Source organism: Ceratotherium simum, chromosome 38 (genome assembly GCF_057802395.1).
Source record: "Ceratotherium simum simum isolate JZ-2026a chromosome 38, ASM5780239v1, whole genome shotgun sequence".
Lineage (NCBI taxonomy): Eukaryota > Metazoa > Chordata > Mammalia > Perissodactyla > Rhinocerotidae > Ceratotherium > Ceratotherium simum.
The window spans coordinates 10,241,467-10,267,166 of record NC_141937.1 but is presented as its reverse complement, the minus strand read 5'-3'; the positions used below and the strand labels follow the sequence as shown (position 1 = coordinate 10,267,166).

Here is a 25,700-nt window from a genome sequence, read left to right as displayed (position 1 = left end):
GCAGCGTGTCCCCACGCCCCCGGGCCGTCCCCGCGGCAGCCGTGCCCCGGGCGCCGACCCCGGCCCGGCCGCCCCTCGGGGAGGCGCTGGGACAAAGGGCGCCCGGCGGCGGCGGCGGCGCGGCGCGGGGCGGAGGCTCGGGGCGGGGGCGGAAAGTGGGCGAGGAGGCCGGGCCGGCCGAGGGCACCGGGCGCGCTTCCGCCGGCCGCGCCGCGCACGCCGCGGTCCATGGGCGGCTCGGCCGGCAGGGGCGGGGGCCGCGCAGCCGGGGAGGTTCAGGAACTGGAGGAGCGGGCGGCGGCTCGAGTCGCCGAGCGCCGAGACTCGGGGCCGAGGCGGAGCCGCCGCCGCCGCCGCCGCCGCGCCGGGGCCCAGCCGTAGCCGCCGCCGCCCTCGCGCCCGCCCGCCGCGGGCTGCAGCCGCGGCGCGGGAGACGAGCCGGCCGTCCGGGCCGGGGAGCCGCCCGCCATGGCCACCAAGGTGAGGGGCGCGCGGCGCAGGCCCCGCTCGGGCCGGCGCGCGGCGGGGAGGCTGAGGGCCGCTCGCGGCGCACGCAGCGCCCGGCGGCTCGGGCCCCGCGGGGCTCGGGCGTTGGGGGGCCGCGCGCGGGGGCGCGGGGCGGGAGCCGGGCGCGCGCGGCGCCGTCTGCAAAGTTTGCGGCGGCGCGTGGGCTGCGGCCCGGCGGGAGGGAGCCGCGCTGACCCCGGAGTATCCGGGTCCATCCCGAGCGGCGTCCGCTCCCCGCCGCCCCGCACGTCCGGCCGCCGCGGACGGGAGCGTCCCCTCCCCCCCAGAGGGTGGGACCCCAGCCCCCCGGGCCGGTTTGGGGGCCCGACCCCCGCCCGCGAGGACTGGGCATTTTCCGTGCAGGCCCCGGAGCACGGACGCCGGTTGAACGCCCCGCGCTTCCACTTCCTTCATTTTTCTAGTTTTATTTCCTTTTGTTTTGCTCCCTTTTCAGTTTGACTGGTATTTCCAGCATGAATAAACCACAGAGGGGGAAATGACTGCGCTTTCAGTAACGTGTTTGCCCCAAAAAAAAGGCGCAGGCCCGAATTACGTGGTGGAACTTTGACTCGCGCTTGTAATTGGCCAGGAGTGGTGGTTTGCTTTTTTCGGGGGATTGTGCGTGCAGTTAGCGGTCGCTTTTGCTACCTGGGTCTGCAGGAGCCACGCGCCCCCTCGCCCTTTCCTCGAGCGTTTTCTTTAGTTTTTGATGTAAAACAGTCACTGTTAGGGAAAGCCACAGTCACTGAGTGAGGACTAGAAGTGGGAGACCCTCCAGGGAGCTGGGGATGTGGTTTGAGGAATGGAGTGACTTCTGCAAATAGTTTTTGTAATGTCACCTTGTAAACATCACCTTCTTCCATACTCATTTTTGAAATCTCTAAGCTTTTGGGTTGGTGAAAATCGTAAATTTTTTTGAATGTTGGGTTTGTGTTTTTAGTAGAGATAACTTAGGAAAGTGATAAATTTGAAATGCCTTTGAAAGATTAGATCATCTGATACCATTTCACTCTATTAAATTTTGTACTCTGGATCTGTCTAGGTGTGCAGTGTTGATTTGGAAAAAATGGGAGATTCTTCTCCAGGGAACCTGTTGCTTTCTGTTACTGAAATAATCACCTTGTTAGTGTATTATTGGCTATGCTCTTCCTTGGTTTTATTAGATGTGGTAGAATTTGCTGCCTTTTTAACATATATAATTTTGTGTTGATGTTTTGAAAAACAAAACTTCAGCCAAGGATTTCTAAGGAAATTTGATTTTGAGGTTTGTTGCCCAACATGCCAGAAATGACCAATTACACGTGCTGTTTTACACTCATTTTGCAACCATAAAAGCTGTTTGTGGTAGATATCTATTCTGTGGTGGTCATTGTTGTGGTATTTTGCACTCTGATCTACTCATGCATATTACATGTACTGTCCCGTAAGTGGGACCCAGCTTAGCAACTACTGCGGATGTGCACAATGCACATTTTATTTGATAATTAAACCTGAACTTCATTTTTTCTTAAAATTGAAAAGGATAGTGGCTCTTGCACTGAACTTGAATTGCACGTGTCCTCACTAAACACAAGCTTTAAAAGCCCGTGTCAGCGCTTCCTCCGTTGTTATCTACACTACTCTGAAGGCAAGTCCGGGAATTCTGACTTAGTTTCTTTCCCTTTTCTAATCACTACTCCACATGGTACTCATTTCCATGTTTACATTATAACAAACCACTTCCAGTCTTAAAAAAAAAAAAGGGCAGAGCAAAGAAGCATTTTAAGGACCCTTCCTCAGTTTTCTGGTTTTCCTAGTTCCTGGTGAGTCTTGTGTCAAACCAAAGGTCTCAGTTTAATTGTTCCCAGAGAGTCAAGTTGTCCCCACCCCACCTTACCCCCTGCCCTTACTGACATCTGCGTAGTTTGGGTATTTTTCTTTCCTTTCTTTAATTAGGTAGATGGGGGGAATGTACTTTTAGTAAGTAATAAGGTCTAACTTTTTATAAAATTGAAGACTTATATGGCAGTCAGGCTCTTGCCTCAAGTGATGAGAAATAAATACAATATCTGGTTATTTTAGGTGGTGTTGGGTTTCCCTTTGAATTTACTAGAGAATGCTTCCGTTCTCTTCAGATGTAATTTTCTTATTTATTGTCCTTACTTATTTTCCTGAAGATGCAGTTATCTTTGAACTATCATGATTTTTTAAAAACTCCACTCGTACATTCACAACAGAAAGAAAGGATCTTTTAGAAGAAAAACTTGAATTGGCAATTCTTCACTGCCAAAGAAGGTTAATCAGTAACTGCACATTTTAAAGGGATTATCTGTTCTTTGTTTCTAATCGTTACTCAGGAGAATACTGAATTCAGATGTGAGTGTCTCCGCCACTCTGAGTCCAGTCTTATCTCGTTTATCAAATACAGCAAAAGGCTCATGGGAGTGTGTCAAGTCTTGACTTCTACTAGAATCCTCGAGGTTATTTCAACACAGTCGTATGGTGAATTTAGGAGTAAATTGTTTTATTAAGTCTTGGGAAAGAAATTCTTTTTTTTGCCCATATATATCAAAAGGTACATGAAGAAAATAGTCAGTGGGAGTTAATCTATAGCTATATAATTTGGCTGTCATTTCCATGTCATACTTGACCTGTGGTAACTAATTTGGATCCTTTTGTGCTTACATAGTCACTTTTAGGTGTAATCATTATAACAGGATTCTAGGAGTCACTGTTGCTTTTTTTTTTTTTTTTTTAACTTTTGGTTCCAGCTCCAACATCTGAAGTTGTATGTTTGTGTTACAGTGCTTGTCTGGTTGAATTAAGTGGGTGTGGAATGTTGAAAATACTGGTAGGAAAATACTGTTGCATGATATACATTAGTGAGAACAGTTTAGACAGCATACTTTGTATAGTCTGTCCTGAGCAAAAACCTCTTTATTTGAAGGAATTAACAGAAATATCTTTCTAAAGGGCCTTAAGGATTAAAGCTGGTTTTGATAGTTTTTTTTTAATTAAACAGAATGGAAAATGCTAACCATTCAGTTTTGTATAACAGTAATATTTTTTAAGTGTCTTAAATAGAATATCTGGACAGTATTTGTATAGTCGTAGAAAACCTCTCGGGCAGTAAAAAGGTCAATGAATTTTTTATTAAGGAAAGAATAGATTAGAAGCATAGAAGTTTTGAAGTTTTTTATTGTGCCCTGTTTTTATGTTGACTATCTGAAAATTAAATTATAGCTTTACTTTGCCCACCTAACACTTCGTAACTTTGTGTGCTGTTCGTTTCTTTTCTGGAATGCTGGCCTCTTCCCCCAGGTACCTCTGTTTTACACATTATGTCTAAGCTCAAAACGTCACTTCCTCTGGAAGGCTTTCCTGATCTCCCTTACTGCCATCTTACCTTTGTTTCTCTGACCAGTGGCTGTCTCCTTTAGGGTGCTGTCACCCCCGGAGGCTGGGACTGTGTGTGTTTGCTCACCTTTGTAGCCTCGGTGACTGACACAGACAAGGCTCTTGATAAACTGATATTACACAGATGAGTGTTGAATTTTCTTGTCGTGGTTCCTCCTCCTCCAATTTAAAAGAACAAAAAGATATTCCAGTGAGATAAGTGACTGTTAAAACTTTATCTTCAACAGTAAGCTTTCCTTCTTTCAATTGTGAGTTTCAGTAAACTTTTTTTTTTTTTTTAAGTATACATGCACCATGGAAAATACACATCTACAGTTTAGGGATTAGCAATGGTTTTTAAATATTGTAGTTCAGTTTTACTAATGATTACGTGAGAAATTGGTTCTTATGTGTTAAGGTAATTCGAACAAACCTCATACTTCTGAGACTTTAAAAAGAGTTATCTTTAACCCATGAGTTATTAGAAGTGTGTTTGACTTCCAAAAGTATAGAGTTTTCCTATTTCTTTTTGTGAATGATTTTTAACTTAATTGCATTGTGATCAAGGAATCTGACTGATAACTCATACTATACCTGAAAATTTGTTGAGGCTAACTTTGTACCTAGGCTATAGTCAGAAATGTTCCACCTATGCAGAGAAAGAATATATATGTTCCCTATTCGATGTGTGTGTGTTCTATATATGTCCTCTACATTGAACTTATTAATTATGCTGTTCATATCTGTATCCTTATAACTCTGCTTGATCTGGTGTATCTAACTGATCTTTTGTCTACTTGATGCAGATGTTAAAATTGTGAATTTTAAAAATCTCTCTAAGTTTAGAATTCGTATTATCTTCCAGGTCAATTGAACTTTTTATCATTATGAAGGGACCCTCTTTATAGTGCATTTTTTCTCAAAGAAGATTTTGTCTAAAGTGAATGTGGTTTCACTAGCTTTCTTTTGGTAAATGTTTGCCTGGTATATAGAAGCCTGGAGCTGAATTTTACCTTTTTATCTAGTCTGGCAGTCTTTGTGGCTAGAAAGTTGTGTCGCTTTTATTTGTGTTTACTGATGTGTTTGGATTGCTGGCTACCATCTTATAGATTGATTGAGGATTTTTCCCCCCTTCTCTTACTTCTTTTTCCCCTCTCAACTTTTTGGAAAGTTTGTCTTATATGTCACTTTTTTTCAGTGGTTACCATAAGCATGTATGTTACCATTTCTAAGTTAAAGTCTGAAATTACTCACTAGCATTACCCTCCTCCTGAATTACGAAAACCTTTCGATACTTAATTCCAGTCATCTCTCCCAATATAGTCAGTTATTGCCTAGTATTTTAATTCTATCTTTTCTACCACAAATTAGACATTATTTTAATTTTTTGTACAGTTTGTGTTTATTTAGATTTAATCACATTTTACCGTATCTTTGCTTACTATTCCTTCTGACATTTCAGTCCTCCTTTCTGGGATGATTTTTCTTCTGCCTAAAGTGAATTCTTTGGAATTTCCATTAGGGAAGACTTGTTGGTAAATCTCTTGTGTGTGAAAATGTATTTTGCTCTGTTCTTAAAAGATAGTTTCCTAGGTGCAGAGTTCTAGGTTGACAGTATTTTCTCTTGGCGTATTTGAAGGTGTTTTTCCCTTGTTTTCTACCGGTTTTCAGAGTTACTGCTAAGAAGTTAGCCATCTAACATTGTCCTTTATAGATGGTCTGACTCTGCCCCTTCCCTGTTTTTAAGACCTTCTCTGTGTCTTTAGTATTTTGCAGTTTCATTGCAGTGTCCACGTGTGGATTTTATTCACACAGCTTAGGATTTATTGGGTCTTTTGGGTCTGAGGATGGATGTTTGAGTAGTTCTAGAACAGTGTGCTTCACTAGAACTTTCCGTGATGATGGAAATGTTCTCCATCTGTGCAGTCCCATATGGCAGTCACCTGCCACACGTGGCTGATGAGAACTTGCAGTGTGGTTAGTGTGACTGAGGAACTGTTTTAATTTTAATTTAAATAGCTGCATGTGGCTAATGGCCTCCGTGGTGGGGAGTGCAGTGGTAGAAAATTCCCAGCGATTATTCTTTCATGAATGTTGCCTCTTCCTCCTCCTCTCTTTCTGGAACTCTCCTTATCATGAAGAGGTCCAATACACTTCCCACCTCCTGACTCTCCACCTGTCACGTTTCTTTGTGCTGCATTCTGGGTAAGTTCTTTGGCTCTTTCCTTCACTATTCTTTCTTTAGTTGGGCCTAATCTGCTCTTTTACTATACCTTACATTTTCAGTTATATTCTGTTTTTTAGAAATTATATTTGGTTCTCTTTCAAATCTGCTTGGTCATTCTTTATAGTCTCTCATTCTTTCCTCATATTTTTAAGCTTCTCTTAAGCTTATTAAACATTTATAATTTGTGTCTGTTGATTCTAATGTCTGAAGTCTAAGGCAGCTGTTTCTGCTTGTTCTCACTCATGGTGCCTTGTTTTCTTGTGTGTTTTGTGATTTTATTTATTTTTTCTGTGAGTTGCTCATTTTCCTTGGAACTTCATCTGAGGGAATTTTGACCTAAATTGAAGTTATGTTCTTCCAGAGAGAATTTGTCTCTGCTGTGCCAGTCTCCTAGGGACACTGTGTCCTTGGGGTCACTGTGACTTTAATTCCTGACTCGGTGTTTTTCCAGCCATACTGGCTGGCGTAAAGATGGATCTCAGATCTCAGAAAAGTTCCTTTATTCCCCTGCTCTTGGTTGATGATAAGACAAATTTCCTTGCTGTTCCTTTTTGCACAACAGGTTCTTTGCTTCTACCCTTTATGTTGAGATCCTTTTGGGGTTCCAGCTTCTAGCTTAATCCAGGAGTCTTTATCCCTTACCACCTGCCCTCCCCCAGGACAGCCTTCAGAGCACAGACCCAAACTCAGGGTCTCCAGGGTTTGGAGGAGAGTCCTGGGGTGGAATCCTGTCTCAGCACGCTTTTCTCCCAGGGTTTCTGCTTCCACTTTCTCTGTGACCTCTCTAGATCCTTTCCTTTTGTGCTGACTCAGTAATGTGTTTATTTTTGTGTGTGTCTTTTGCTTCTAATATTGTATTCAGCACTTCAGTGTTTCGGTCTGGTGGGGGTTCAGGGTGTCAGCCTGCCGTGCCTGCTGGAACTAAATCCAAGTCAGAGCGTCTTTCTCACAGCCTGTAAAGTGAAGGCATGGAATATGTGCACACAGGGTGTTACTCTGTTTTGGGCGGGAAAAAGGTGGAAAAGCAAAGTTGATAAGCGTTTTAGCTGAAACCAAACCTTAAGTCAAGCAATCAAAATAACACTTTGGGTATTTCCCTTTGCAATTGGTATTTCGCCCCGCCCCTCAACCATTAAAAACACATGATCGATTTAGCCCATCTTACTCATTTTTAGGCATTGTAAATACAGTGCTTGAGGATTTTACTCAGTGTGACTCAGTTCTTCTAAGCTATTTTTAGTATCTGAAAATGGAATCGTATAGTATTATTACCTGCAGAGACAGGATTCAAAAGTCACCTGTTTATGGTTGTTCATTAGGTCAAAGAGATATATATCTTTAGGGATAAATTAACGAGGGTGAAAAATGCAGCTTTATTCTGGGAACTGTTACCATGATTGCTCACTGACTCCTTCATTTGAACTCTGGATGAGCTCAGTGCCAGGGCCTCTGGTCCACCTGGGATGTCAGTCTGAGAGGCCTTGCCCTTGCCCTCAGAGAGCACGTGACCAAAGTTGTAGTGTCCTAGAGAAGTGCAGGCTTTCTGTAGGGCACAGTCGGGGCTGTTGCTGTAGCTTCTCGAGCCAGCAAGGTTTTCAAAGGAGCTGAGTCTGGAAATGTCTTGTTTCTTTCATTCATTGAGTGAATTTTAACCCTTGTTCTATCACTTCAGTCACCTTAAAAATACTTACATAGTATATCCTGACAGTCTGCAAGTCCAGACTTTGTCTTGTAGGATCCAGATATTTAGTTCGGCAGACGTTCCAGTAGCTCCTGTGTGCCTCTCTTATGCCAGAAGTGAGGAGGGTAAGATCTAGATCCTTACCTGAGAGAGTTGACATTCAAAAACTAACGAGCTATTTTAAAGATTTTATTTATTCAGTTTTTCCCCCCAAAGCCCCAGTAGATAGTTGTATGTCATAGGTTCACATCCTTCTAGTTGCTGTACGTGGGACTCGGCCTCACGTTGGACGGAGAAGTGGTGCCTCGGGGCGCTCCCGGGATCCGAACCCGGGCCGCCAGCATCAGAGCGCGCACACTTAACCGCTAAGCCACGGAGCCGGCCCATAACGAGCTATTTTAAAGTGTACCAGTTAAGTGCCAGTTTAAACGGATTTTTCCAATGCAAATTCACAGAAGAGGGCTTGAAAAGGTAGATGTGTATGTTAATAGTAGTTGGCTATCTCTGATGGCTGCACTGAGGAACTTCTTTTTTGTCTTTTAGTCTGTTTTGTATTCTCAAGATTTTGAGTAATGAATATTTACTGCCTTTATAATAAGGAAGAAAACAAGTTCTTTTTTTTTTAAATTTAAAAACTTATTGTCATTAACCAGGCCTCTAAAGCAGATTCCCAAACTTATCCACCTTTTGTTAACTTGTTTTGAATTATACTAAGATGAAAAAACATGTTTTTAATTAATGCTTATAAATAATAAGTGGGACTTGAATAGAAAAATGCTAATGCATTCAGGGTTACAAATGGAAACATAAAAATTTATTTTACTTCCTTCAGTACCGTATTTTCTTACTTCTTCCCAAGGAGAACAAGTATGTTTTTTAACTTTTAAACGTTAAATCAGAACTTACTGAACAACCGGCACTGGACCTGAAGTTCTTAAAAATTGCTGCTTTATAAATACATTGGTAGTTTTACCTGCCTCTCTGCACCCATTCCCTCGGGAGCTTAGGGGAAGCAGAGCAGCTAATCCTTTATGGGTCGGGAGCAGTGTTCATCACTTCCGTACTCTCCCTGCATTCATGAGATTCTAGAGTCAAGAGCCGAATTTAAGATTTTACAGCCCTTTTGTTGATGTGTCAAACTCACTTTGTCTTGTGACTGCTGTTACCAGTAGGTAAAGCATATTCAATGTCCTTACAACCACAAAACCTAGAAAGTCAGTAGCCTTTAGACTAAGATCTGTAGTTAGATTAGATTGATCCCTCTTAGTCATTTAAAGCCAAGATGGTACTAAAAAATATGGCGATGATTTTTTTAAATTCTGGTATTTGTAGCTACTTCTGGTTCTGGTCTTTACTACTATATCTATAATATTTTAAAACCCGTTCCCTTTTTGGTGAGTCAACACATCTCATGCTCTTCCTGTAGTTTGTGTTATAAAAGTGATAGGTGGTGGTTCTCTAAAATGCGGGTATTAAATATTTTCCCCCAAACTCCCCTCTTCTCTGACTTTTTAGAACTCTCTGCTGTAAAGAAAGATGATGGCATTGGTAATAAGCTTCCAGCTAAGAGAAATTGGACTCTTACTGAAGTACGTCCATGTTTTATGAGTGATACTCATGTTTCCTGAGTTTTAGGCATTGATGGTAGTGCGATGGTACCCTGGCAGCATCACAGCCCCCATCTGGGACGTTTGTTACATCACAAAGTGCTGGATTCTACTCCCCGAGTTCCTGATTCAGGAGTTGGGGCCCAGAACATGTGTTTCTGCCAGTTCCCAGGCGATGCTGCTGGTCTGGGGACTATGCTTTGAGAACCGCTGTTGGGGAAGATGGGGAAAGAAGTGAGAACCTGGGTTCATCGCCACATCTGTGGACCATAAGATGGGTGGGCCGCACTAGCACGCTCTGGGCACTCAGTGTCGCTTCATTGCTTAATGGACTGTTCTATCTAACTGGGTTCAAGTGATGCTGAAAATCAAGAGACTGGGAAAGTATCCTCAAAGAAAAGCTGTTTAGTTTCTCATCAACTTGTGGTTTTCAGTAACTTTTCAGTGTTGTATTGATTGGTCATTTGTATTGTGTGCACAATGGCTTAATGCTGTTAGGGTCTCTGATTATTATGGTGGCAAGGTGACTGGGGCTGGTTAGCCAGAAAACGTGCCTACAATTTTGTATATGGTGATTCACAGTAATCAGTCCAGATTTATTTGCTTTGTATCCTATGTTCCTCAAGTGGTTGTATAATGATAATTTTTAGTTCATTACGGGGAGATTGCTATGTAAAAGAATCTTGTTTTTAAATTATAATTCAGATAATCTATGATATTTGTATAAATCCAGTTTTTATCTTATTTGTGTGGTGTGCACCTATACTTAATTTTGATGACTTGGAATTTCATCAGATTGAACCTTCCTGTTTGCCCACTTAGATGCCTCGAAGGAGTAAAATAGGACCAAATATAATTTCTAAAAATAGAATATAATTGAAAATTAAAGGGATAGTAAAAGAGCAGATTAGGCCCAAATAAAGAAAGAATAGTGACCTGAAGGTAAGAGCCGGAGAAAAGAATGACTCTAAGAGCCGGAGAAAAGAATGAGGAGAGCCCCAAAGTAGAGAAACCTCCCTTTGAATAATTAAATTGATTGGTTTAGGACTCGTATATGCATGGAGGCAAGGGTGCGCTTTAGAAAGTAGCCTTGTGATTGACTGTCTCTGTTCACATAACTTGCCTTTGCACTATCAGTAAGAATTAACGTGTGTCTAAATAAGAAGGTGCAGGAAAATATTGTGAAATATTGCATTTACATCATTCGGAGTCTTTTTGTGGGATCCTTAAACAACATAGGCTATTAGTTATAGAAGGAGTACATTTAATTTTCACTGGCTGTGGTTAACATTAGATTATTATCATGCATAAATATCAAGGGATATTTACAGGAAATGGTAAGTGTGCTACCAAAAGTCAAAAAATTAAAAGCGTGTTTTTTTTTCATTCAACAGTCTCTCTCCAGAACTTATAAATACTGTAAGAGAACAATGTATGCACATTTTCCTACTCTCAAAGAATTTGTCATCTAATGGGGGAAGCAGATACTTTAATGTCTTAAGTTTTAGCTGCTGTGGTAGAAGTATATTCAGTGTACAGTGATGGTACAGGATTTGGAGTCACATAAATTTGGAGCCTCTAATTTATTTTCCTGCATTCACTGTCATTGGAAGCTTAAGAGTAAAAATGAATTTGTCAATAAAGAGGCCACAGTTTGCAAATTTTATATAAAAATAAATATTAGTCAAATGCTTTGACATACGTTAGTCATAATGTAGAAGAGGTTCATTTCTCTACTTGAGTAGAGAGTAGTGTCAAATATGAGGATACATGCAGTTTGAGGTCTCTTTTTAATGAGTTCTTCATTGTATTGACTGCCCTTGCAGGACAGAAAGTACATTTCAAAGAAGGCGTGCATTTCCAGTCTCCCTATTGTGATCTAAAATTTTTTCTGGGACTAGTCACACTAGGCCACTTTCGGGGACCAGTGAACACGTGCTCTGCAGAGAGTCTGTCTCTATGGCGTGGCTCGTTCTAAATCCCTGTGGCCGTGGACATCGTGTCTTGGAACAGTTAAAACAGATCTGCTCCTTTTGATTTCCAGGTTAGCGGTTTAGTTAAAATGTTTGGAGTGTTTTATGTGCCTGCTTGGAAACATCCAGAGTTTATTCTAGATTAAGGATTCCCAGCTGGTGAGCTTCAGAGATCTTTAAATCTAAATGAGCAAAAACATTGTTACAGACTGTGTATCTTCTTCACATTTGCAACTATTTTTAAAATGTATGTAGATTATGTTATTAATAAAATATGGATACATTTAAAACTACTAAGGACTTCATAGTACCTTTTTGGCATTAAGTATTTCTAATGAATTGTACTTTTGTATAATTACGGTTGTTTGTGGGGCAACGTATGCGTGTAATGAATTAATTTTGAGGTCGTTGGCATTCTTCTATGATTCAAGGTAGCTATAACTCAAAAGCCGGTTTCCCTTATTAGTGTTTGATTTCCCTTGAGTTTTACATTTAGAAGAGAAATTTTGTTGTGTCTTCTATTAGGGATGCAGTGAATGAATAAAATCAGTTCTATGTGATTATGAGGTTTATTTCAATGTAATAGTGGTGGTATAGCATGGAGATTGGGAGTCTGGGTTCAAATCCCAATCAAATCCAGCCACATTACTTTAGCAAGTTACTTAATGCTTCAGTTTCCTCATCTGTAAATACAAGTAAATATGAACTTGGATGTGAATTCCATTGCACAATCCGGGTGGGCAAAAAAATAGAACTTTATTTCTCTGTAATAATTTACAACAAATTATGTCCCCATCCTACTGAGAGGTGGAACTATAATCTATTTCACAGGACTCCTCTTGCCCAGGGTTAGGTGTAATTTGAGGGCGGGGATGTTTCCATCATGCCTTGGAGGCGCACCCCGTCTTGCCCTCAGTCACTCTCTGCACAGAGGTGTTGCCTGCTCTTGTAGTCTGCACCCCTCAGTGTGCTGGTTCCCTCCACCACTTCCTTGCTGTTGCTGTGCTCTCTCTGGTGGGACCCTACTCTGCAGCACTTAGACACCTTCTGTCCTAATGCAACAAGAGCTGTCGATTTGTTGTTTCATTGGGGTTCTGGCTCCAGGGGTGAGGGTTCTTCTCGCCAGGTCTCACCATTGTCTCCAGACTCTGCTCTGTCCTCCCCACTGTCTTTTCCCCAGCCCAGATCATCTTTTCCAGGCTTTGAGGGTGGAGGAGGGGGTGGGAGAAACAGGCCTGGCTTTGTCTCTCCTTTGCAGTATTTCTTACAGATGTTTTCCATCTAAGCCCAGAGTTCTCTCTGTGCTCAGGGCTTTGAGACCCACAGCCAGGAAGACTGGATTGTTCTGCCGCGTCATATGCCTCTCCTGAGGCGTGGGCACTTGGGCACTGGTGGTTTGGGTTGGGGAGAGGGAGAAAAGATAAGGGAAAAAAAAGCCCTAAAGATGAAAAAACAACGTTTCAAAAATATTCTCTCTACCAAGTTATCTGAAGAATTAAGTAAAACTTTATGTAAAGGGCTTACCAAAGCGTCTGGCTTATAGCAAGGGATAGTTGTTATGGTTGAGTGGTGTTATTCATATTATTATAAAAATAAACTATAAACTAGGATCTCTAAGACCCCAAGATCTAGGGTCTACCTTAACTGTATTCAGGGAGCTGAAACAAGTTTTTCTGATTTCAAGTTACTCTTGTGGAGGTGATGAACTTTTCTGTCTGCTTATTTATCCAAAACTTTGTGAACCCAGTTTCCCATTATCTGGGTATCTGGCAATTTGAGTTTGATTCTTTTTGCCATTGCTTCAGTGTGCCTTGTTAATTCTGGTAAATTACCTTTCATACATCAAAACAAGATAAAAACAAGGCAGAATGTTGGAGGCATAGACGAGAAAAGAATAAATGAGATTCAAAAGCACATTGACATTCCTAGAAAATCTCTGATGTGATCCCACTGCCTGTGATTAGCAGATCCGTTTACTAAGTTCACAGAGAGCGGATCTCATTGGATCCTCTACAGCAGTAGATCATCATGTTATTTTGTTCCTTCAGTAAATTATTGGGCCTTTACTATGGGACAGAAACTGCTGAAGCATTAGGAACACAGCATTAAAGAAAATAATCTAAAAATCCCTGTACTCAGGTGAAAATCCCTGCTTTCATGGACCTTGCATTCTACTGGAGGCAATGGCAGTAAACAAGGTCTTAAGGAGAAGAATAAGGTAAGGAGAAAAATACAGCTGGGAAGGAGGAGAGAACAGGTCACAGTTGTGGGTGTGTGTTTACAGATAGTGTGTGTGTGTGCGTGCATGCGCTCACACAATGTTAGATGGGGTGGCCAAGGAAGCTTCTCTGGGAAGGTGACTCTCAAGACCTGAAGGAAGGGAAGGAGCTTGCCATTTTTATCTCTAAGAAAATAGCGTTGCCCTCAGGTGGGAGCATGCCTGGATGGCAGTGTGGGGAGGAGAGCGGAGCTGGAGGGGAGCCCACAGGAAGAATAGCATGGTCCCCCAGGTCATAGAGTTGTGGGGGGTGATGAGGGCTTGGCGTTGGTTCTGAATTAGATTCGAAACCACTAGGTTTCACCAGACCTAAAACGACTGACTTTTTTCTTTCTTTTCTTTTTTTAAAGAATTGAGCTTGCCTTTATTGGACAAAGCTAACTTTGGGGAGTTAATACTTGGTTCATTTTCATATTGAACTTGAGTCTTATTTCATCCCTTCTTGAAGCTTAATTGATTGTACCTAATTAAAGTCACACTAGGAGAATCCTGTGCTCCATTAAAGCCAGTCAGTGAGAGCTACAAAAGGATGAGCGGTTATCCTTTTCTATGTGAGGAATATCCCAGTCAAGTCAGTTGAAAATAATTTTTAAATGAAATTTTAAAAATCTCTAACATACTGAATTCTAGGTTCTACCTGATAGAAATTTTCAGATCATGTCTCCTGGATATACTGAAAATAAGAGTATACACCCACAGACCATTTGCCCCTTTGGGCTATAAAATAGTGGGTTTGGCTGTCATCATCCTGTTGACTGATGTTCGCCCAGACAGTAAGTAAAATGTTTCTAGACTGGCAGATTTTAAGTGTATATAAAAATATTTATAACCAATTACAGCCAACTACATTCCTCTTCTAATTGGAATCACTGCTTGCTAAAGCAGTTTCTTGTGTAGACTTTCTGAAGCCTCAGCAGTTTTGAGAACAGTAGTGTAAGAAAGCATCTGGAACACTGAGAATTGGGTCAGAATGTTCTCAGGGGCTTAGAAGAAATGGCATCAACCTGGCTTAAGATTTTGAGATTCAGTGCATCTTCTTCTCCTGGTTCCATTAAGTGATTTGTTGTTTTTGGTATAAAATATATTACTGAAATTTCATATTATTTGTGCTTAAAAACTCCATGTCTGTGAGTTTTTAAGATATTATCTAAACAGTTTGGCATGGTTCAATATTCTTTATTTTAACTTTTTATTTATAAAAATTCCATACATAGACAAAAGTAGAATATACGGTGAACCCCCCCATGTACCCTCACCAGCCCCAGCAATTAACAACTCCTGGCCAAGTTTATTTCCTTTAACTTTCCTCCCCCATTTTTCCCTTCCTTTGTTATTTTGAAGCAAATTTCCGACATATTTTGTGATAAATATTACTGTATATACCTCTGAAAATAAGACTCTTTAAGAACACATAATAATTCCTGTGATCATACTTAAAAATTAAGAATAAATCCTTAATATCCTGAAATATCCAGTCTGATGGTATGCACTGTAAACATGTTCATAAGTTAGTAGTTTGCTCTATTTATGTGGCTTGATATGCATTAAGGTAAGGACAGTGCCATCTAGTTTAGCTAGATGCTCAGATGATGACACTTAAAACTATTATTGATTGGCATTTGTATGAATCTGCTGGTGGTCATTTAAAACAAATTTTGCCATCGGTAGTGTGGCTACAGCTGACATCCCCAAAGGTTTTAGGATGTGTGTGTTGTTTTCCTCTTGTCATCCCACTGCACTTAACAAAATCCTTAGCAGACAAGGCCCTTCTAAGCCTTTCTGTACAGGTTACGTGGCACCAGCAGTGGGAGGATGCTTAGAACTAGAGTTGAGGAGAATGGGATTATGTATGCATCTGTTACATCAGAGGTGACAAAGACATGGCCTGACCTTTCCCCTCCATACATTAACTGTAGTTAGTTAAAAGGTTGATGAAAATGAAGATTGAAAAGGAAATACTAATCTTATTTTAACTTAAAATACATAAATGTACATTTATTCACCAGTCCTTTGATAGAAAGCCAAGGTCTTGTCTTTGAGTATGTTCCTCTGATTGGAGTTCTACGTGATCCATCTTGTATAATATAATGCATTGCCTATGGTTTCCATTTTTAGTTTCTTTTAAAGAGCTGAGAGAATTTAAAAACAATTTTAAAGCATTGTGAATACAGAATCCTAGATTTTTAAAAATTATTTCCCATTTGTCTTAACTGTTGTCTCAACTACACTTACTTTGACAGTAAACTGTCTAGCAACTTATTTTTTATCAAGGCTCCTCAAAACATTCAACTTAATTTTCTTAGAAACAATTACTCTTTTTTCACACTCGTTTCGTTAGCTTGTGTAGTAATTCAATTGCCTAGCTACAACAATAAGTACAGCTGACATAAACAGGTTTATGAACCATCTTGGTAAGCATATGATTCAACTGATGGGATCAAAATTGCCCCTGGATGTTAGGGAGGAGCCTGCTAAATGAAGAGTTCAAAATGCCACATGTTTTATACAGAGCTCAGAGAGGTCGATAAACCAGGTAAATTGGTCACGTGCAGTACTGGCTGTATGGTACTTACCTATTAATGAGTCATATTGCTGCGATTTGTGGCTGGTTCTCTGGGATTGCTTAGGTTAGAGTCTGGTTCTCGTGGGCCCCTCAGGCTTTGAGGAGAGTTGATGATGGTGATGAATTCAGTATTCGTTCTTCACTATTTTAACTTGATCAGCTGCCTTTAGTAAATCGATATCCTCGTGCTGTATTGTGATTTAAACAATTATCAGAAGTGCTTTTGTAACATTTTCAGTGAAAATGGATTTTAGACAATTATCTAAAAAATAACAAAATGCAGTTTACTAAAGTAATGTGGTTGGTATCATTTTCTATATTACAAAAGAAAATGGTATGATAGCTCTTTAAATTTATAGGATCTTACAAGGATGAGGAGTTGAATAATTACAGTTCCTGTGGTAGTCTTTTCCTTCTACCCTAGAAGTAGGAGGAGACTTAATTCTATGAAAAATATGTATTCTGCTGGTGGTGATGGGACAGAATCTTTCTTGGCATTTCAATTTAGCCTATGTTCAGTGCTTATTATAATTTGCAGCTAAAGTAACTAGGTTTACCATAGAGGATATAAAAGACGTCAAGACAGACGTAGCCTCTGTCCCTGAGGCCCTTGTGGTTTTAGTGTTTGAAAAAACGGCTATACAAGGCCATATTCAATGAGAAAATGAAAGATAATAACCAAATCCTTAAGGCTCAGAATACCCTCTCCCCTGCTTTCTCTGGTTTGTTCCGTTTCTGCTAACACCTTCCCTGCCCACAGACAAGTTCTCTGCCCACTGTGCTTCTGTTCTCCTGGTGGGTTCTCTTTATCACACCACATTCTATTGTAGCTCTTTCTCTTTTCCTATTAGCCTTTGAGGGCAGTGGCTCTTCCTTGCTGTTTTCATATCCTCATGGAGTGATCAGTAGTAGATATTCAGTAGACGATTTTTTGAGTAAGAGCCGGGAGCCACCTGGTGTCCTGGAAAGGGCCAGGCTCTACCATTGGACGGTCCTGGGTTGCAATCCCAGCTTCTCTGCTTTCTAGCTCTGTGATCGTAGGCAAATTAATCACTCTGGGCTATGGTTCCTCATCTGTAATTATGCCAGAGCCTATCATTTCCTTTGTGGGGATGTTAAACTTCTTATAATGTGTAGGATAGTCTCAAAATAAAGAATAAAAAAATTGTCCTCTCCCTGCCCAAATGTGAATTGTGCCTCTGTGAGAAACTCTGGCCTAGGCTCATCAGGCCTAGATCTGTCCCTAGAACTTGACATGGGGTTGCCTGTCCTGACTCACAAGAGGGAGGGATGAAACCTGAACAGAATAGAATAGGGGGGGATCCAGTAAAGAGAGAAGAGGAGGGCGTGAATATTGTGAGCACTCTACAGTCTTGTTTCCGATGGCGTCTTACTGGGTGGGAGAAGAGAGTGATCTGGGAGGGGGTTTGGTGGTGTGGAGTGGGAGATAAGGTTAGATTTTTGGGGTGGGGTTAGATTATGGAGGATCTTGCCATGGAAATCAGTCTGAACCTGATCCTAGGTAAGAGGGAATCATTAGAAGTTTTGACCTGGGACATGATACCTGTTTTGTCAAGAGAGCCTCCAGCAGCGGTGTGCTGGAGTTGACTGGAGGAGAGGAAAGGTCGTGGCAGGAAGATCAGTTAAGGGGCTGGGGTATGATCGACTCCAGGGTAACTGACATCACAGAAGGCATAGGGCAAAGAACTGGGTGAAAATTCGGTTCTTCATTTGTTGGTCATTCTGCCTCAAGCCAGGTTCCTTGATGTATGTTACTGGTGTGAGCTGCTGTTTCTCCTGCAAAACAGTAATTCCACCATCCCAGGGTTGTTTTGAAAATAATACAGACATAGGTGAAGTGCCTCATGCCCAGAGACGTTAGTTAGTCCCACTTCCCTTTTCCTCATCTGCTTGGTTTTCCCTTTTTGTAGTGTTTCTTAGTTGGCAGGAAGGATCAACTGAAGAGGAAGAGAGGATGTTGGTGAAAATCTGGCAGAGGTGCATTTCCTGCCTGGTGGAAGGTGTGTAGTTAGGCCCGCACCAAGGAGCTTCTCTGTCTTCTCAGTCTTCACATGCGATGAATCCCTCATTCTGTAATCTTTTCCCCTCTCTTGGTTGCTGTTTAGTCTAAATCTCTCCATTTGACCATGTATGATTCATTCTTCCATTTTTGGTACAATAAACTTTGTTAGCTACTCAAATTGTATTTTATTTTGTGACTTAATTCTCTTTGGCAGTCTTATTTTACTGTATTTTTAACCTTACACTTGTGATAAGTTAAATCCAGCTGTAGTTCTGTGGTGAGTTTTATATCAGCTGTATGAATCTAGAAGAGAAATCGCCCTAAAGAGGAACCGCTGTTAAAAATAAATCATAGTTAAGACTGCTGGCCTTCCTCCAAGGATCGGTTTAAAGCAGACACCCATATTCCTCATGTAACCCAGTTGTGTGTGTATTTATGTAGATGACCTTAAGGAGAAGCGTCATTTTGAGTAGTTTAATTTTAAAGATCTGTACATTTCACTGAAGTATATAGTGTTCTTTAAATACATTAATGTAAGATATTTAACTTAATGTAAATAGGCCCAAAGGGACTTGCAGGTCATGTAGTCTAACCCCATCATTTTTCGCATGTGAAAGCTGAGGCCTAGAAAATAAATATCCAGTGTCTTTTACCTTCTACAATAACTCATGTTATGATGGAGACCCTGAGTCATTAAGAAAAGACTTTCTTCAAGAATTATACTTTCAGGGTAATCTTTTTATGAAACCAGGAAAATGTGTGATCCTTACAAACGAAGGACCTTGAAAAATGGTTAGGCGTATGTTCTTTGGGAGTTTTCTAACTAAAAAAAATTTTTTTTTTAATTTCATCCGTTTTGATCATTGAGCTTCAGGACAGAGATGGCAAGCAGGAGCTGCCAGGAGGGCATTGCTGAGAAGGACTGAAGCCATGTACAAACTATGCTGATAGATGAGTAATTTCTGCTGTGGGCCCAGGAATGTTGGGGGAGCCTACATAATATATTACACATCTTCTCTTCTGGTTTTAGTAGTGCTTGATTCCTGTGACTTATTTTTCAGTATATTTTATTCATGGGTTAAATGAATAACATCCCCTTTTTTCTCCTGAATGCTAGTTTATTGGCAGAGACACAGCAGGGAAGCCCTGCTAAAAATAAGGTGTTAATTTAAAAAACTCTTTTTGTAAGTGTACCTAGGTATTATTTGACCTCTGATGTGTGTTTTTACACTTAGCTTTTCCCAGCACTTTATCTGGGCCTTTGCGATTGCTGTCCCTCCTGCCGTGCCTGGCCTCCATCCTCCCCCAGTCCCTGCTCTTCACAAGCTAGCTCCTCATTCTTCAGGTCTCAGCTAAATGACACCTCCTCAGAGTGACCTTCCCAGCCACCTTATTTAAAGTAGCCCTCCACCAGCCTGTTACTCTGTCACATCACTAACTAATTTCTTGAATCGCACCTACTGCCACCTGAAATCACCTTGCGTGTTGAGCAGCTGTTTCCTCCTCTAAAACAAACGCTTCTGAGAGAAGATAAACAGACATCTTGTTATGCTTTTCACCAGTGTGTCCACCTGGAACGGGCCTGTCAGTAGCGACTGCCTGTTACATATTTCTTGAGAAAATGAATACATATCCACCAGCTAGCTTCACTCTGCTATCCAGGCGTCAGCTTCAGCAGACACATAGCGTCCCGTGAGAATGCAGAATTTTAAAATTGCCTCTGATGGCTTTAAGCAGAAAAACCTAGGATATTGGGGGAAAATTCTTACTCAAATCATGGTGGGGATGTAGGAAAAGTATAAGAAATGTTTGGGATAAGCATTGGCCTTTTCAAAACAAAGTTTAGTTTATAAACCTAAGAGATTTATGATTGCCTGTTAAAGTATTGGTTTTTAGTTCTTTTAGCTGGGGCAGTGAACCTAGACAAAATGAAGTTCTTCATCTTAAGAAAACAGCACTTTCTATAATTTCAAAACTGAAATAGCAAGATAAAATTGATTTGGAAATGGCAGGGATTTCGTTAGCTTGAACATCTAAACACCTGTTAGGTAGTAGATACCGTGCTGTGTGGTGAACGGATTAATCATTCATTCGTTTAACATCTATTTGAGTGACTGCTTTGTCAGGTACAGTGCTGAACAAGATGGAGAAGGAACTTAGAGTTTAGTAGAGAATGCACCACAAGCAAAGAAGCAAAACTAAGACAGTGTAAATACGATGACGGGGAAGTATAGTGCAGGCCCAAAGGCAGTCCGCAGGGGAGGCACAGAACAGATTTGGGGGTCACAGAATGCTTCCTGCAAATGAAATCTAAGCTGGGCCCTGAAGGATGGAGAGGATTTGGTCAGCTGAAGAAAGAGGGAAGGGGTGTACGGACTTGGGACTCATCAGTATAAAGATGGCAAGTGAGGTTGTCAGGGTGGATATCATCCATGGAGAGCATATCGAGTAAGAAGAGGACAGGAGCCTGGGGATATGAACATTTAGAAGGGTGGCTGATCTCCAAAAGGAAGCCTGGGAGAGGAGAGGAGACAGGGAGGAAGCAAAGCAGAAGAGGGCAGGTGTGGCCAAGCCAAGGGAAGAGAGTGTTGCAAGAAGTGGACGGCAGTGCCAAGAGGTGAAATGAGCTGATGGCCCAGCAGGGTCCGTGGGGTTGCTAGCCAGAGCCATCCCAGTGCTGTGACGTGGGCAGAGCTCGACTGCGTGGGTCCAAGAGAGAGTAGCAGACGAAGCAGACACAGCAAGTGTGGACAGCTTTTCTTAAAATGTAAATTTCTTAGAGTAAGAGAGAGCATGGATCAAAGCAATATTTGGGGTTGAGGGAGGATCTTTCTCTTTTTAAAGATGTAATAGACATGAGTGGTTTGAATGCTAATGGGAAGGAGAGAGCAGAAAAGTTTAAAATCATGGAGTAGTTAGAAAGGCTCGCTGGCTGAGCTGGGTGGGTTGGTGGCGGATTATCTTCATGGTTTGCTGAGGGAGTTTTCTCACGGCCTCTCCTTGCTTTCTTTCCTTTTTGGTTTTTTTGAAGTTAGAGCCAAGGTCATGTGCTTACCTGTAACCCCCAAAAGTGCCCTAAAGCAGAAATTTGAAAGTGGTTTTTTAGTGTTAACCTCATGTGTTTTATAATGCTCGGTGACTGTATTTACAGTATGCTACCTTTCTTTTAAGGCCCCTGGCAGACCACTTTTGAGAGCGTGTCCTTGTTACTTGGACTTTTCAACCCACCGGCCTGCTGGCTGCTGGTGGCCGTGACCATGTTTGAGTGTGTCAGCTGTCAGCTACATAAGGCTAATTCCATAGAAGGAAGAGGTGCAATTAGGGCCCCATTCTTTTTTTTCTTCCCCACAATTGTGCATTTTTATTTATTTTTGTATGTTCTTTTAAAAATTGTGGTAAAATATACATAACACAAAATTTACCATTTTAGCCGTTTTTTAAATGTACAATTCAGTAATATTAAATACATTCACAGTGTTGTCTAATCATCACCTCTATTTCTAGAACTTTTTCATCATCCCAAATAGAAACTCTGTATTGTTATTAAACAATAACTCAGCATTCGCTCCCCCTAGCCCATGGTAACTTCTGCTTTCTGTCTCTGTGGATTTGCCTATTGTAAGTACCTCATATAAGGGGAATCAGGCAATATTTGTCTTTTTTCTATCTGGCCTATTTCACTTAGCATAATATTTTCTAAGGTCATCCGTGTCTTGGCATGTGTCAGACTTTCATTCCTTTTTATGGCTGACTAATATTCTAATGTATTTTGTTTGTTCATCTGTTGATGGCCACTTGAGCTGATTCCACCTTTTGGCTATTGTGAATAATGCTGCTGTGACCATTGGTGTACAAATGTCTGTTTGAGTCCCTGCTTTCAATTCTTTTGGATAGATACCTGCTTGTGGAATTGCTGGTACACTGTACATTATGGTAATTCTGTGTGTAACTTGTTGAGGAACTGCCAAACTGTTTTCCACAGTGGCTGCACCGTTTTACATTCCTGCCAACCGTTCATTTTGTTTTATTTCAGCTATTCTAAAAACTATGTCTGAATCTTACAAATACTCTAAAACCAGAATAGTTTGAACTAATTGAAGTGGAATTTAGTTTGAATTAATGAAATATTTGAATTACAAAACATCAAAAACTGCTGCATATTAGGTCATGATTCTCAGAATTCACAGTCCTTTTTGACTCTTGCCACATATTGCCCTAATTTCTCTGACTTCTGACTTCTTTACCACAACATTACATTATAGTAGACTGTACGAAACCCGAGTTTGCAATCATAACGGCTTTCTGGTTAACCAGGGCTGCAAGTGTCATATAATAATGCCAGAGTCACATAATAATATGATATAGTACTATTTATAAAATTTTTGATTAATTTTCTATTGTTCAATCTCATCATTTTACCAGTAATCATGAATTCATGATACTATTTAGATATTAAATAATTTCCCTTTATGATTTGGAAAAATAACATATATAAGCAACCTAATGTTACTAAGCAAAAATTGTTTCTAAGTAACTTGTACTTCATATTATAGTTACTGAGTAGATTTTTGTTGAACAAATACTACACGGTTGCTTAAGAGTTAGCACCCAGCTTTAGTTACCTTGGTATGCATTATGTATATATCTTTTGAGTGAATACATTTGTTTTAAATGACCCAAATAGCACACATGCTCACATAGGCTCATGGGTAAAGGAAAAAAAACAAACTTTGAGGTATGTACAGTAGAACATTAAAGCCCTCTTTACTTTCCTTGACTCTCATCGGGTAATTTTTAATTGTTGTATATGCATCCTTCCAGATGTTTCTAAAATATTTACACACAAGCATACACATAATTTTTTTTTGCAGGGGAATGTTCCCCCTAAGCTAACATCTGTTGCCAATCTTCCCCCTTTTTTCTTCTTTTGCTCCCCAGAGCCCCAGTACATAGTTGTGTATAGTTATAAGTTCTTCTGGTTCTTCTCTGTGAGCCGCCACCACAGCATGGCTACTGACAGACGAGCGGTGTGGTTCCGCACCCGGGAACTGAACCCTGGCCGCTAAGGTGGAGCACACCGAACTTTAACTGCTAGGCCATCAGGGCTGGCTCGCGTGAACATAATTTTAATAAACAGGATCATACTGTTGTTCTGTGACACACTTTTATCATTCAAAATATATATCTTAAGAGTTCTTTGTGCATCACTATAGATTTACATTGGTCTTTTTAATTGCTATATCAATGTTTAATTTAAAATTAATATTTAATTTTTAATTTGTACCAGTTATAAGTAACTAAATGTTTAATGTTAACCTTGTCACAGATGATGGAATTAGTAGACATTTCTGGGTCAGTTTCCACTGATTCCTTCTCTCCTCATTGGGGGTCTCTTTTCCTGCCTGGTAATTTTTGCTTGGATGTCAGACATAGTGAACTTGACTTTTTTGGGGGCTGGATAGTTGTGTATTTTTCAAAACATTCTTGAGCTGTTTTCTGGGATGCAGTTAAGTTACTTGGAAACAGGTTGATCCTTTTGATGCTTGCTTTTCAGTTTTGAAGGTGAGGTCCGATTGGCCTTTAGTGTCAGGCTGTTTTCTCGCCACTCCTGAGGGGGTACCTGGCTCAGGAATCTACTCAGGCCCCGTATATCACAGGGTTATCCCACCGTGTCTAGTGGGAACACCCGCTCTGGGTGAACTCCGGAGGTTGTTCTGCCCACTCCTTCTGGTGGTTCTTCCTTTGCCCTTGGGCACTTTTCCTGCAAGGTGTGCTGATCAGTTCTCAGTTGGAGACCAAGAGGGAGGTCCCTCTGCAGATCTCCAGGGGAGTCTCTGTGCAGCTCTTTCCTCTCCCTACCCAGGGGACTCTTGCCTTACTGGCCTCCCCCAGCCTCCCATCTTCAAGTGCTCGGTGCAGAGAGATTGACAGGCTTTGCCCGGGTGTCCCCTCCCTGCGCTGTGGCCTGCAGTGAGCTGTGGCAATTCTTGGGCTCATCTCGTTTTTCCCCTCTCCAAAGGATCATGCCCTGTGCTGCCTGTTGTCTGTTGCGTGAAAACTGTTGTTTCATAGATTTTGTTCAGTGTTTAAGTTGTTGAAAGTTGGAGGGTAAATCCAGTATCTGATGTTCCATTTTTTTCTGAAGTTGAAATTGGCTCATTATTTATTTATTATGAAATTTTTGTCTACTTTCTAAAGTATGTTTTGTTAAATTGGCCTTTTTCCAGGACCAGTTATCTTCAGGAAAAAAGGGCCCTGGTATCCTCCTTCCCTCCTCACTGCTCACTCTTTCCTGTCTTTTGTGTAGCTGTTTTGGAGTGACATCTACCTGCCTTCCTGGTTCTTCCATACACATGCAGAGTCAAGTCATACAGGTGTTCAGAGATCCTGAACCTTGGTCCTATTAGGCATGTTATTTGATGCAGTCACCAGCCAGCTGGCAGAGTGATTGAGTCCTCATGAAAAAACTGCATCCACTTCCTTCTGCTGCCCTAGCCTGTATCCTAATGTAAGCTAGAGCCCCAGCAGCAGTACTGCCATCTGTTTTCAGCTTTCTGGCTTTTTCATTCTTTTATTTTTAAGACTTTTGTCTCTTTATACCTAAAGTGCATTTCTTATAGATAGCATATAGTCAGGGTCTTGCTTTTTTATGTTTAGACTATTTACAATTAATATAATTATTGATTTGATTTGGTTCAAGTGTACCATCTTGCTGTTTGTTTTTTATTTGCCCCATTTATCCTTTGTCCCATTTTTTTCTTTTCCTGCCTTATTTTAGATTATTTAATAGTGTTCCTTTTTGTCTTCATCATTGGCTTATTAGCCATACAGTAGTCCCGCCTTATTGTCGGTTTCACTTTCCATGGTTTCTGTTACCTGTGGTCAACTGTGGTTTGAAAATATTAAATGGAAAATTCCAGAAATAAACAATTCATAAGTTTTAACTTGTGTGCTGTTCTGAGTAGCATGATGAACTCTCTTGTGGTCCTACTCCATCCTGCCCAGGACGTGAATCATCCCTTTGTTCAGTGTATCCATGCTATATATACTCCCTGCCCATTAGTCACTTAGTAGCCATCTCGATTATCAGATCGACTGTTGTGGTATCTCAGTGCTGGTGTTCAGGTAACCTTTATTTTACTTAATAATGGCCACAACGCACAAGACGAGTGATGCTGGCAATCCGGATATGCCAAAGAGAAGCCATAAAATACTTCCTTTAAGTGAAAAGGTGAAAGTTCTCGACTTAAGAAAAAAATCAAATGCTGAGGTTGCTAAGATCTACAGTAACTTTTATTACAGTATATTATTATAATTGTTCTATTTTATTATTATTGTGCCTCTCTTACTGTGCCTAATTTATAAATTAAATTTTATCGTAAGTATGTATGTATAGGAAAAAACAGTATATATAGGACTCGGTACTGTCCATGGTTTCAGACATCCACTGGGGGTCTTGGAACATA

At 41.0% G+C, this 25,700-nt stretch overlaps 1 protein-coding gene across 1 annotated transcript in view; it reads left to right on the top strand.

Annotated features, from left to right (window-relative positions):
* The first annotated feature begins 346 nt into the window (after nt 1-346).
* The window catches only part of SNX9 (sorting nexin 9), a 104,927-nt gene continuing 79,573 nt past the window's right edge, over nt 347-25,700 (top strand). Inside the window, exon 1 of the mRNA XM_087425092.1 lies at nt 347-480. Within this exon, the coding sequence (XP_087281218.1) occupies nt 469-480 (12 nt within the window). The 5' untranslated portion in view covers nt 347-468. The remainder of the gene's footprint in view (nt 481-25,700) is intronic.